Source organism: Heloderma suspectum, chromosome 2 (genome assembly GCF_057233095.1).
Source record: "Heloderma suspectum isolate Gila_16-S chromosome 2, 16-S_ref, whole genome shotgun sequence".
In the NCBI taxonomy this organism is placed as follows: Eukaryota; Metazoa; Chordata; class Lepidosauria; order Squamata; family Helodermatidae; genus Heloderma; species Heloderma suspectum.
Window position 1 is genome coordinate 174,165,244 of NC_139459.1, and position 13,111 is coordinate 174,178,354.

Below are 13,111 nucleotides of genomic sequence, written 5' to 3' on the forward strand. Positions count from 1 at the left end.
GCTGGGCATGATGTCAGTTGCGGTCCAACACATCTGGAAGGCATGAGGTTGGGGAAAGCTGTGCTAAATAATTAGCAACAAGAGCATCTTGAGGGCAGATTCCAGCAGTTAAAGAGACCTTCGCTCATTAGTCACTGTAATTACACTGCAGCCCTCAAATCCTTCTCCTTCTACACACCTAATCTCCCTACATCATTCTGCCTTCCATGCTTGGTGATGAGTAACTTGGACTTTTAAAAAAAAAACAGCACACACACATCCTATATTCTGGAAGGAAGAGGATGTAAAATTGCCCTGCTAGCAAAAATTGTTCCAGCTGAAGGACGAGGATCTTCCTCACCCTGCAACGGAATTTAAATCTAAGTAAAGACGGCTTCACTGGCTCCCATTCACTTCTTGTGGATCTCTGCCTCTCTTGTCTTCTTTCCCCCACCCCTTTTAAATTTTGATTGTAATCTCCTCGAGGTAAAGATCTGTCTCTTGCTCATAGTACTCTGTAAGACAGCTGTCCCCAATCTGGTGCCCGCCAGATGTTTTGGACAAGAATTCCCATCATCTCTGACCACTGACCATGGTGACTGGGATACAATTTGTGGTCCAAAACATCTGGAGAGAACCAGGTTGAGGAAGGCTGCTATAAGGTGTCTTATACACACTGAGAGCGCTATACAAAAAGCCGTTTTAAGAATATAAGGCTTGCTAGATCAGACCAAGGGTCCATCTAGTCCAGCATTCTGTTCACACAGTGGTCAACCAGCTGTTGACAAGGAACCCACAAGCAGGGCAAGAGCACAACAGCACCCTCCCACCCATGTTCCCCAGCAACTGGTGTACATGGGCTCACTGCCTCTGGTACTGGAGGTAGCACATAGCCCTCAAGCCTACAAGCCATTGATAGACTTCTCCTCCAGGAATTTGTCTAACCCCCTTTTAAAGCCATCCAAGTTGGTGGCCATCACTACATCTTGTGGTAGTGATTTCCATAGTTTATGCACTGTGTGAAGAAGCCCTTCCTTTTTTCTGTCCTGAAACTCCCACCAATCAGTTTCATGTCATGACCCCTTTGGGTTCTAATATTTTGAGAGAGGGGGAAAAATGTCTCCCTATCCACATTCTTCACACCATGAATACTTTTGTACACCTCTGTCATGTCTCCCCTTACGCTCCTTTTTTCCAAGCTAAACAATCCCAGCTGTTGTTACCTTCCCTCATAGGGCAGCTGTTCCAGCCCCTTGATCATTTTAGTTGCCCTTTTCTGCACTTTTCCAAGCGCCACAATATCCTTTTTTAGGTGAGGTGACCAGAATTGTACGCAGTATTCCAAGTGTGGCCACACCACAGATTTTTATAAGGGCAGTATGATATCGGCAGTTTTATTCTCAGTTCCTTTTCTAATTATGGAGTTAGCCATTTTTACAGCGGTCGCACACTGGGCCGACATTTTCATCGAGCTGTCCACCACAACAGTTTTCTAACAGAAAGAACAAAAAAGGGGAATTGTTATGCAGGCATGTACATGAAACCTGAGTGTAGATATCAGATGTGGACAATCTTATTATTCATAGGGAGATAAGATGCTGCCTTATACTGAATCAGGCCCTTGGTCCATCTAAGCCCAGTATTGAGAGCCAGCGTGGTGTAGTGGCAGGAGTGCTGGACTGGGAGCCGGGAGATCCGGGTTCTAGTCCCCACTTGGCCACGGAAGCTCACTGGGCGGCTTTAGGCCAGTCACAGACTCTCAGCCCAACCCACCTCACAGGGTTGTTGTTGTGAGGATAAAATGGAGAGGAGGAAGATTATGTATGCTGCCTTGGGATCCTTGAGGAGGAAAAAAGGCAGGATATAACTGTTATAAATAAATAATATTATCAACACTGACTGGCAGCCATGGGCTCTCCGGGGTTTCAGGCAGGATTCATCCACAGCCCTATCTTGAGACGCCGGGGATTGAACCTGGGACCTTCTACATGCAAAGCAGGGGCTCTACCACTGAACTATGATCCCTTCCTGTAGTTTGCTGTCAGCACATATGTGATGGAAAGCTGTGGCCAATCACTGCTTCCCAGCACATGAGGCAAATTTCACATGTAATAGACAACAGGCGAGCTGGCATTCGCTATGAGTACGCCCTTCTTACAGGGAAGTCAGGTCAGGGAACGCAGTAGCACAGGGGTAAGCAACTTGTGGCCCTCCAGATGTTTTGGCCTGCAACTCCCATGATCCCTCAACCATTGGCTATGCTGGCTAGGGCTGATGGGAGTCGTAGACCAAAACATCTGGAGGGCCACAAGTTGCCCATTCCTCTAGTATCAGGTCTTGTCTTCAGGGAGTTGAATACAGGAGACAGCAATGAGTTCACAGAGAATGGGAATTTCCCTTGTCTTGTTTGTTTCCCTTCCCCTTGTTTGCACTGTATTAGAGGACTGACTGACTCACCAAGTCCAAAGGTTAACATGGATCAGAGAACAACCACCAGCACCCACAGCACCATACTCTAAAAGATGTTTCTTCAGAAAGACTCAGACGGGGCAGGGCTTGATGGGGGAAAAGAGCAGGGATAAGCAAATGAGGAACAGGGTTCATATCCTAACCGGCTGATGAAACGCTAAAGGGTTCAACACCAGGAATGGATCTCCAGAATTGGAAGACTAATTCAAAGGAACTGCAAATGCATTAGCAGGATGAAGTGGATGTTTATCACCTGAAAATGGCCAACCAGGCCCTGAACTGTCACCTCTGAAGGTCTGAAGTGGAACACAGAAATAGACGAGTTTGTATGGAAATAGATGAGTTTGCATTTGAAACCAGTACACTGCTAGAACTCATGATAGATAGGAGAAACATGAAACATTTTGTGCTGCAACCAGCTGCATGCATCTTTGACCCTATTAGATTCTTGTCTCCATTCATGATCAGAGTGTAACACCTTTTGCAGGAACTGTGGGAGCGAGGTCTCAAATGTGATGAAGAGCTGCCAAATGTTTTGCCTGAAAGTGGTGTCTAGAACTACCAAAATTGCAAGAACTGAGCATACCGAGATGGCATTTTCTGGATACAGTAATGCGACAGCCACTAAAGCGACAGCTATATGCATTTTGTGATGCCAGTGGAAAAGCTTACAGCACAATTGTCCACTTTAGGTATGTGACTGATAAATGAGAAGTGGGTGTGAGTTTGGTCACTTCAAGATCCAGAGTAGCTCCACTAAAGAGATTGACATTTCCACAACTTGAGTTGTGGAGCATCAATTGGAGCAAGATTCCTGATGCATGTGAGAGAGCTGTTCAAGATAAAAGGATGAAATTTATATGTAGACTGAATCTATGATTGTCCTATACTGGATCCACAGCACTGCAAAGCAGTGGAAACCCTTTGTCGCTAACAGAGTAACAGATCCAGAACTTGACAAGTCCCTCAAGCTGGCCACACTGTGCAGATGATGACAATCCAGCTGATCTCCCTACCCAAGAGCAATCTATTGAGGACTTGAGAAATGACCAGCTTTGGTGGAAGGGTCCCAGTTGCCTGTCTCTGTCAGAAAATCTATAGCCACATCACCCTTTTGAACACAGGGGACCTATGAGAATGGACTCTGAATTTGAAACCAACTCTTTGAATGTTGTGCAAGCCAGCTGTAATACTGAGGAGGCAACAAAGCCAGTGACAGAACTAGAGACAAACAGTAAATTAAGCTGCTTACTACAAGTAACTGCTTGGACACAGTGTTTTGTACACAACCTCCAAGCTCCAGCAAGTAAAGGTAAAGGTCCACTGACCGCTGATGAAATTTTTGATGCTGAAAGATATTGGATAGGAAGAATGCAACTAGAAGCCTTCCCATCGGAACTGAAACAGCTGAAGTCTGGGATGCCTATAAAGAGAGGCTCAAAATTAGCTGAGTTGAATGACTTCCTGGACAATCATGAGCTTATGCACATAGGGGGAAGACTACAAAAGGCTAAATTCAGCCTGGACCAGCAACATCCATATATACTACCACCAATGCATAAGTTCACCAAACTACAGATACAATGCCAACATGAAAGACTAATGCATGCTGAGCTACGCGATACTCTAGCACTGCTAAGAGAGAGGTTCTGGATTATAAGAGGGAGACAGCTGGTATAAACAGTAATTCAAAAGTGTGTACTATGCAAACAGCATCAAGCACCACCAGAAAGAGTAGTAGTTGCTCCCCTACCCAAAGATCAACTCCTAGAAGCTCCATCTTCTGAAGTAACTGGAGTAAACTTTGCTGGACCTCTATATACTAGAGCTAAGAATTTATCCAAGAAAACATACATTGTTCTTTTTACATGTGTTGTTACTAGAACAATTTATTTAGAATTAGTTTCAGATCAAAGTACGGAAATATTTCTGTTAGCACTAAGAAGATTTGTTGCCAGACATGGACTGTGTAAGATCGTGTATTCTGATAATGCCAAAACCTTCTAATGAGCTGATCAAGCTTTGAAGGAACTTTGGAGGCAGGGAAATAAACAAAAACTTCCAAGAACTCTTTGGAGAAAAAGGGATTACTTGGAAATTCATTGTTGAATTTTCCCAGCAAGTTTTGGGAAAAGACTTGCTAGATTTGTCAAGATTTGCTTCAAAAAACACAAAGAAGTGTCTGTCATATGAAGAACGTGAAAATCTTAATTGAAATAGAAGCAGTACTGAACTCAAGACCAATAAACTTTGCTTATAATGAGACAGAAGAACCATTACAACTGACTCCAGCTCATTTTGTTGTTGAGCAGGGATTAACAATCCTACCTTCTCAGGAAAATAAAAGTAGCACTCTTACAAATGTCAGTTGAGACAAACTTTCTAAGATGTAGAAATATCACAAAATTTGATGATTTTATTTTGGAGCAGATAGCAAAGGGAATATGTCATAGAGTTAAAAGCTGCACATTACAGCAATTCCCCAAAACAGAGCGCTGAGTTCAAAGTGAAAGATTTGGTCCTGATTCATGAGGATAAAATGCCTAAACACATGTGGAAAGTTGGACAAATTGAAGATATGTTCCAAGGATGTCATAACCAGGTCTGCTCACGTTCTGTATGTCTGCCATCCTGAACAACTATTAGAAGACCTGTCCAGTTGTTTTATCCTCTGGACCTTTGAGATGAACTTGAAGTGGAGTTCATCGGGTGAGAGGATGTTGAAATTCTAATGGGTTAAATTTTTTTAAGAACATGAAACCAAGTCATCTGATGCCTTTTGTCAGTAGTTGTTAGGCCTTCTCTCTCAGTCAGTTGTTTCAGCAGAAATTTATGCTGTTTGTTTGTTTTCCTTAAGTATGATATAAAATAAGAGAAAAAGAGAACGTCTCCAGAGTCCTCATTTTCAAGGAAACTGTTCTGCTAGATCTTGTTTGCAACACTGCCAGACCACTGTTCCAAAGAGAGTGCTCATCTGTGCAAGAAAGCATCCAGGTTCCAAATCACCATGACTCTTGCCGTGAACATTTTGGATCTTGATGAAAATTCAGTATTTACCACAGTATGCTGGGGGAATGCCCAGGTATTCCCAGTTTAAGGGGGAGGCCTCTCCAATTAAAAAAAAAAGAAGCTTCTGGGCCTCATGAACATGGATAAAAACTTGGTGTGTCCATGGAAGTGTCAGGCATTTCCTGAACACTATTTGTGTGCATATCTGTATGTATATGTATATATCAGCAACTTTGCCCCATGACGAAATAGGTGTCGTCACTGCTGAGGGAGACTATGACCTAACCTCACTTCACTTTTTTTTCTGTTAGGCTGCAATCATTACATAATACTGAGCCATAATAATGTCCTAACAGAGGACAGTAATACAAAAAATAATAAGCCATAATGCTGTCCTAACAGAGGCCTACGGTCTCTGATGTAGAAGCAATGGAGACAGTTAAGGGTGCAACCCTATGCATGTTTAGACAGAAAAAAAGTCCTACAATTCCCAGCATACCCCAGCCTGCATGGCTTGCTGGAGGGCTGCTGGGAATTGTAGGACTTTTTTTCTGTCTAAACACGCATAGGACTGCACCTTAAGTGTATTCCTATCTCAATGAGGGGTAACAAAAACATTGCAAATATCATGAGGCCTGAGGAGCCCAACGCTTCATTGTTGAAGCACTGACTACTAAATCCACCATCTTTGATGTATGGAACAGACAGATTTTGTGAATATCCTAAGGAAGAATGTAATAAAACATGTTGGAAGGATAATCAGCCTTTCATTCCTTATTAACTTGCATAATGACATGAGAAAATAGCTCAGGAAAACCGTACCAAGAACCCCATCTGATACTGGGATATTCCAAGAAACTCCCCATCCCCAGTTAGCTGGTAGGTAGAGAGGTCATAGGCTCACAAGATGATTCCAAGATGGCTACCCTCTTGCCTTCCTACCTGACACCAATGGGTTGGCTCTTGAGTTCGTAGAAGCTGTCACTGCTCAGTGAGAGGATATTCTCCAAGTCAATGTCGGCCACGATACCAGACTCCGGGAGCACAGAGTTGAGGCTATTTGAAGAAATACATAAGGACTAAGTAACAATGCTTAATTCTCTGTGAACTGTAAAGGCTGTTATCTCAGACAACAGACTGAGACCCAACCCCTCTAAGCCTTGATCTATACAGCAGGAGATGTAACTTTTATCAGCTTCAGCCATTACATCAGCTGTGCCCATTCCCAGAGAAATGAGACCTGACATTATCATCCATGCTTTAATAACCTTCAAACTGGAATACTATAGCACAATGGGGCTGCCCTTCAAAAGTGTCCCAAGTTTTTAATTGATGCAAAGTGCCACCACCAGACTGTTACCTGGGACAGGCTAGTCAGAATATATTATTCTAGTCTTGTTCAGTCTGCATTGGTTACCTTTTTGTTTCAGGCCTCAAGTTCTTATTTGGAAAACCATTAATGACTTGGGGCCCTGGGTACTTTAAGGAGTGCCTTCTCCTCTATGTAAATTTCCTATCCACCCAGCCCCATGTGCTTCATTCAGTACCAGGGGGCTGCTCTGTGTCCTCCTGCCAAGTTCAGCAGATGCCCACAATGAGCAGGGCCTTCTCAGTTGTGGCTCCAGCCTTTTGGCCTCCGCAGGCCCTCATGGCCTTCAACACCTAGTGTTTTTAGACCCCTGCCAAAAACATGGCTTTTTAGAGAAGCTTTTGGAATTGAACGGACTGCTGGTTTTGTTTTCATTTGGCTCTTCTTGCTGGTACCGCAATGGAGCTATACCCCTTAACCATCAATCTGCCTGCTGGTTTTACTATTTCGGTGGACCAGGACTTTTACTTGATTGTTTTAGTTATCTGCTGCTGTTTTGTTTCTTGTTGTTTGCTTTGAGAGTGGATGTCCATTGTTTTCATTGTTGACCTTAACGTAGTTAGCCAGGTTAGATTGCTTTGGAAAATGAACCAGACTTTATTAGTAAGTCGCAGTTGTCTGTGTGCTGTGTCAACATCCATAATTCCTCTCAACTTCCTTGGCCCCATCTTTTACCTCACAACTATCCCCACACTCTGAATAAACAATTGTCTTCCCCATATCTGCAATTTTGGCTCAGGTTCCTCTTGCCCCATCCTAAATATCTAAACAGAACAAGTTAGGGTCATTTCACATAACCAAACGGATGCAACGAGAATAAGGGTTGAGCAAGAGCGAGTTGAGTGTATCTGGGCCTGTGGGGTGTAGTCATCAGAGTATTGAACTAGGACCTGGGAAACCCGGGTTCAAACCCCCATTCAGGTCTGAAACTGACTGGGTGAGCATGGACCAGTCACTATCTGGTGATGGGGGGCGGGGACGGGGATGGACACAGACCATGTACACCACCCTTGGAAGGCAGGATAAACATGCAAACAACAATAGTTGTGCTCATGCTGAGGGGGCATTACCAGTAGCAGTGAAATAATAACATGTCACGCAGAGCATGGTTACTACTCTACTACAAAGCCGCCAAAAGTGAGTCAGGCAATAGTACTGCAACGCTCAACCCAAGTTTACAAGTTGAAGCAAGTCACACGAAACTACAACAACATAGCCCACCAACAAAAGAGAGTTATTTGTGTAGCTCCTATAGCGCTGCCCTGTGTAAAACCGGGCAGCTCTACGGTGGCTATACATACGGTTCTATCACCACATGAGGTAATTACAACAGCAGATGAGATGCACATTGTCACTAGGAGGCTTGTCCTGGGTGCACGCTAAATTGCAAGATAAATTTTATTAATTTCTTTCTGAGGCTCAAACTGAATGGTGTTTTTCAGCTGATACAGATTCAGGAGGCAAGACTGAAACCTCCACATTCAAATGCAATACTTCTCCAATTACTAGGTGCTTGGGAGTGGGTAAACACAGAGGCTCCCTATCAATGGAAGATGTCAGGTTGAAACCCTACACTGAGTGGACCCCTGAGTGTATAAAAATCAATTTTAAAAAATTCAAATTGGATCCTTAAAATTTCAAATTGGATTTTTTTAAAAAATAAAAGAATACTAAATTTATCTCTTATTTTAAAACAACAACATAATTACAATTAAATCTCATCACAAACATGTTAAACCTACACTTACAGTCTCATAAAAATGAATTAATGGCTCTGTTTTACTCACACGCATTGGTAAGAAATCCAAATCAAACATGGGCATTCATTTTAGTTGCAGTGGCGAGAGTGTTGGACTGGGACTCGGGAGATCCGAGTTCTAGTCCCCACTCAGCCATTAAGCTCACTGGGTAACTTGGGTCAGTCACTGACTCTCAGCCTAACCTACCTCGCAGGGTTGTTGCGAGAATAAAATGGGAAGGAGGAGTAAGTACTATTTAAGCTGTCTTGGGTTCCTTAGAAGAGGAAAAAAGTGGGATATAAATGTAATAAATATAATGATAATGATGGTGAAAACTACTCTGTCCAGTCTAACTACCAGCACTTGTTGTTTTAAAAGTTTTGGGATTTCATTTTTTGCTTCTTGAACTCAAGTTACATTTGCAAAGCCACAGGCTGATAGGATTGTTGTTCTGTGCTTATATGGTGGTGGAGTTGGGCCAAGCATGGCAGAGGAATTAGTTAAGACAGAAAGACAATATAGCAGGGTAGAAAAAATCAATGCTTTTTAAAATTATTTTTTAGGGGGAAAATTATTTTTTTCACATTTACACTGGATTAAAAAAAAGAAAAAAGACTAAGGGTGCAAGCCTATCAGGATAGGTGGTGGCCTCCGAACTTGGAGGTGACCGCCTATCCAATGCAGGGCAGGAGAAGCGTGGAGAGGATCGTCCCCTCTGCACCTCAGCTGCTCTGCATTTGCAGCTAGACAGCCAATTTCGGCTGTCTAGTTGCAGGAAGTCGGACCGGGGCAGGTGGATGTTGGACGATGCATGGGAAGTGTTGGAACGGCACTTCCGCCCTCCCTGCCCCAGCACGCCCCCAGGAACACCCCATTTTCACCGCTCGGCGCTCCTCTTCCGAGCGTGGGGCTGCTCCGCGCTGCCTACGAGGCAGCACGGGAGGGGGTGGAGGCCAGTTTTCAGGGAACCAACCTATCCTATGGCTATCTAGCCGCTGACTACCAGCCTTAGGATTGCACCCTAAGTTTCTCTTAAATAATAATTAGATTAACTTTAAATAATCTAGTATAAGCATGTTAGCCATATCTAAACTTAATCAATGCTTCTACCAAATATGTTGAGTTAAAGAAGGGTTTTCTATCCAGATGGAGACGCAATCTGATCATTTTTCCAGTATGAGTACTGACACTCAACCTACCAAACATAGGCATTTCATTTTCACCTGATGAAAATAAACTGTTCTAGTCCGCCCAGTAACTATCGAAATGTTACTTCGACCTATCAGCCGTTGGCATTTCATTTTTGTTTCATGCTTAGTTTTTGGGAGGGCAAAGAGAGAGTGAAGCAGAAAGAAGCAACACTGGAAAGAAAATGAAAAGACAACACTGACCAGTGTGCATCTGCCTGTATTTAGATACAAGGCTGCAATACTATAACCACTTGCCTGGGAATAAGGCCCACTAAACTCAATGGAACTTATTTCTGAGTAGACATATACAGTCAGGGCCAAAAATATTGGAACAAGGATTAACTGCTTTGGCAGTTGGCCTCTGTACACCACCACACTGAAGTTGAAAGGAAACACACCCAGATGGGAGCCAAGTCAGGACTTTCAGCTGTAATTCAAGGGGTTTGACAAAAGTGGGGCACTAACCATTCAGGAAGGACAGCCAGTGGCATACACACACACCCATCGTTGGGGGCTCATAAGTAATGGAACAAACCAACATCATTTCAAACTGAAGGATCGCCTTTAATACCTGGATGAAAATCCTTTGCAGTCAATGACTGCCTGAAGTCTGGAACCCACGGACATGACCAAATGATGCGTGCCCTCTCTCGAGATGCTTTGCCAGGCCTTTACTGCAGCTGCCTTCAGCTGCTGCTTATTTGTGGGTCTTTCTGCCTTCAGTCTTGTCTTCAGTAAGTGAAAAGCATACTCTGTTGGGTGGAGATCAGGGGACTGACGTGGCCATTGAAGAACATCCCACTTCTTTGCCTTCAGAAACTCTGGGGTAGCTTCTGCTGTATGTTTTGGGTCATGAGCCATCTGCAATATGAAGCGGTGTCCTATCAGTTTGGCAGCATTCGGCTGAATCTGAGCAGAACGTATCGCCCTATACACTTCAGAATTCATCCTGCTGCTTTTATCAGCAGTCAGGTCATCAATAAACACCAGTGACCCGGCTCCATTGGCAGCCATACATGCCCACGTCATAACACTGCCTCCACCGTGTTTGACAGATGATGTGGTATCCTTTGGATCATGAGCTGTTCCTTTCCTTCTCCATACTTTTCTCTTCCCATCATTCTGGTACAAGGTAATATTGGATTCATCAAAGAATCTTATTCCAGAACTGGGCAGGCTTTTTTTAGATGTTTGCTGGCAAAGGATAATATGGCCTGTCTGTTCTTGAGCGTTACCAGTGGTTCATACCTTGTTGTAAAGCCTCTGTATTTATATTCATAAAGCCGTCTTTTGACTGTAGATGTTGACAGTGACATGCCTACCTCCTCAAGAGCGTTCTTGACCTTGCTAGATGTTGTGAAAGGGTTCCTCTTCACCATGAGCAGAATTCTGCGGTCATCCGCTTTAGTTGTCTTCCATGGTCTGCCAGGCCTTTTGCTGTTGCTGAGCTTGCCAGTCAATTCCTTCTTTTTCAGGATGTTGTGTTGGCCACTCCCACTGTTTTTGCTATCTCTCTGATGGCTTTATGTTGTTTCCTCAGCCTAATGATGGCCTCCTTCACTCGCATGGACACCTCTTTGGACCTCATGTTGGAAGTTCCAGTGAACAGCTACCGAATGCAAATGTAACACTCAGAACCACCTCCAGGCCTCATCTGTTTGATTGGTCATGGGGTACCCAGAAAACAGGGCAGACCTGGCCATGCAGCTGCTTGTCAGCCATTTGTTCCATTACTTATGAGCCCCCAACGATGGGGGGGGGTGTATGCCACTGGCTGTCCTTCCTGAATGGTTGGTGCCCCACTTTTGTCAAACCCCTTGAATTACAGCTGACAGTCCTGACTTCGTTCCCATCTGGGTGTGTTTCCTTTCAACTTCAATGTGGTGGTGTACAGAGGCCAACTGCCAAAACAGTTATCCTTGTTCCAATATTTCTGGCCCTGACTGCATAGGATTGCACTGTTAAATTCAAATTGTTGTGGGTGCCGGTCATAAGAAAGACATTTCCTCTATAGGTAAAAGGAAAGCATGCAAAATATATTCAGTGAGACAAAGGGCCAGTCTGCAAGATCAAACAGGCCATGGATTATTTGAGGGTTGTTTCCTCCTCAAATAACCCATGCCAACCGGGTTTGGACCACACGACAAGCTGCACCTGGGCAGATAATCAGGCTAATGGTACCCTGAATGCGCGAGCATGCACTGTTGATTTAAACAAGCTGCCATGGCTTAAATAAGCCATGGTGGCTTGTTTAAATTGGTGGTTTGCACGATGGAACAGTGGCTTGTTTTGATTATGCAAACCGGGTCCATGAGATGCTTGTAAGAATGAAACTGTGTAAATAATACTCTATTTAGTTGTAAGTCAAATATGGTTTAGTGGTCAGATTTGCATCACAGTTCAGGAAGTATATGCAAAACCTTTTTCTTGCTGATTTAGATCAATCCACCCTGACACCCGCTTACCCAACATATCTGAAATTGTGGAGAAAAGTGTCTGTAGCCTCAGACACAACCTGGAGTGTGTGTGTGTGTAATGTGTTATTTACCAACATTTTTTTATAACCATCAGAAACAGGGATTCTTGCTCCTCCAGGCACAATTTTAAAACTATTGTAAAATTGCCAGTTTATATCTGATTCTTCTGAAATGTGATCAGCTTTTATAGTTTAACAAGGAGATTGTTCACATCAAATTCCATATTGGCTGGGCAAATTATATTGCTTTTTATAGGGAATAGAACAGTCATTTGTTATAATGGTAGAACACGAAAAAAATCACTCTGCCTTCAACTAAAGCATGACTACTGCAGCTCTGTAATAAACTAATCCTCCATGACTGTCCTTGGTATCATGTTGCGGATGTTCAGACAAACAACGCTCTGTAATGTTTTGCAGTTGTGCAGTGATAAGGAGTCAGAAGAATTCCTTTGTGAAAAGTCTAGAAAGGGCTCCTTCCCTATCACATTTTAAACAAGTTGCAATTTTAAAACAAAATAACTTGGTCATTACAGAGTGCATCACATACTGGACCCTTTTACAAAATGCAAAGTCATGCACACTGGGATGAAAAAGGAGAAATCCCAGCTTCACGTCTACACTGATGCATCTATATTGTGCTTGTGGCAATGAAACCTTCAAACACCCACTAGCCACTCCAATATGACATCACAGAACATTCATAAACATTCCAATTTCTCAAAAAGCCAAACAAGTTTTCAGCTTCTGGGAGGGAAGAGTGAGTTTTCCGTTTGGCAGGAATAAAAGTCTCCCACAGTCCCTAGGGGCAGTAGAAGCAGCTCTGTGGGACAGGTGAAGAACAGAAAAAAAAATCCCCTGTATAGATGTATAAAAGCTG

The 13,111-nt window shown here is 43.4% G+C and overlaps 1 protein-coding gene across 4 annotated transcripts in view; it reads right to left on the bottom strand.

Annotated features, from left to right (window-relative positions):
• The window catches only part of TFE3 (transcription factor binding to IGHM enhancer 3), a 44,703-nt gene that overhangs the window by 16,873 nt on the left and 14,719 nt on the right, over positions 1-13,111 (bottom strand). For 2 of the 4 annotated variants that reach the window (XM_084836198.1, XM_084836200.1), the window contains exon 2: positions 6,400-6,513. In XM_084836198.1, the coding sequence (XP_084692324.1) occupies positions 6,400-6,513 (114 nt within the window). Of the gene's footprint in view, positions 1-1,202; positions 1,390-2,436; positions 2,535-6,399; positions 6,514-13,111 lie in introns of those variants that run through there. The other 2 variants (XM_084836201.1, XM_084836199.1) reach the window with 2 other exon arrangements.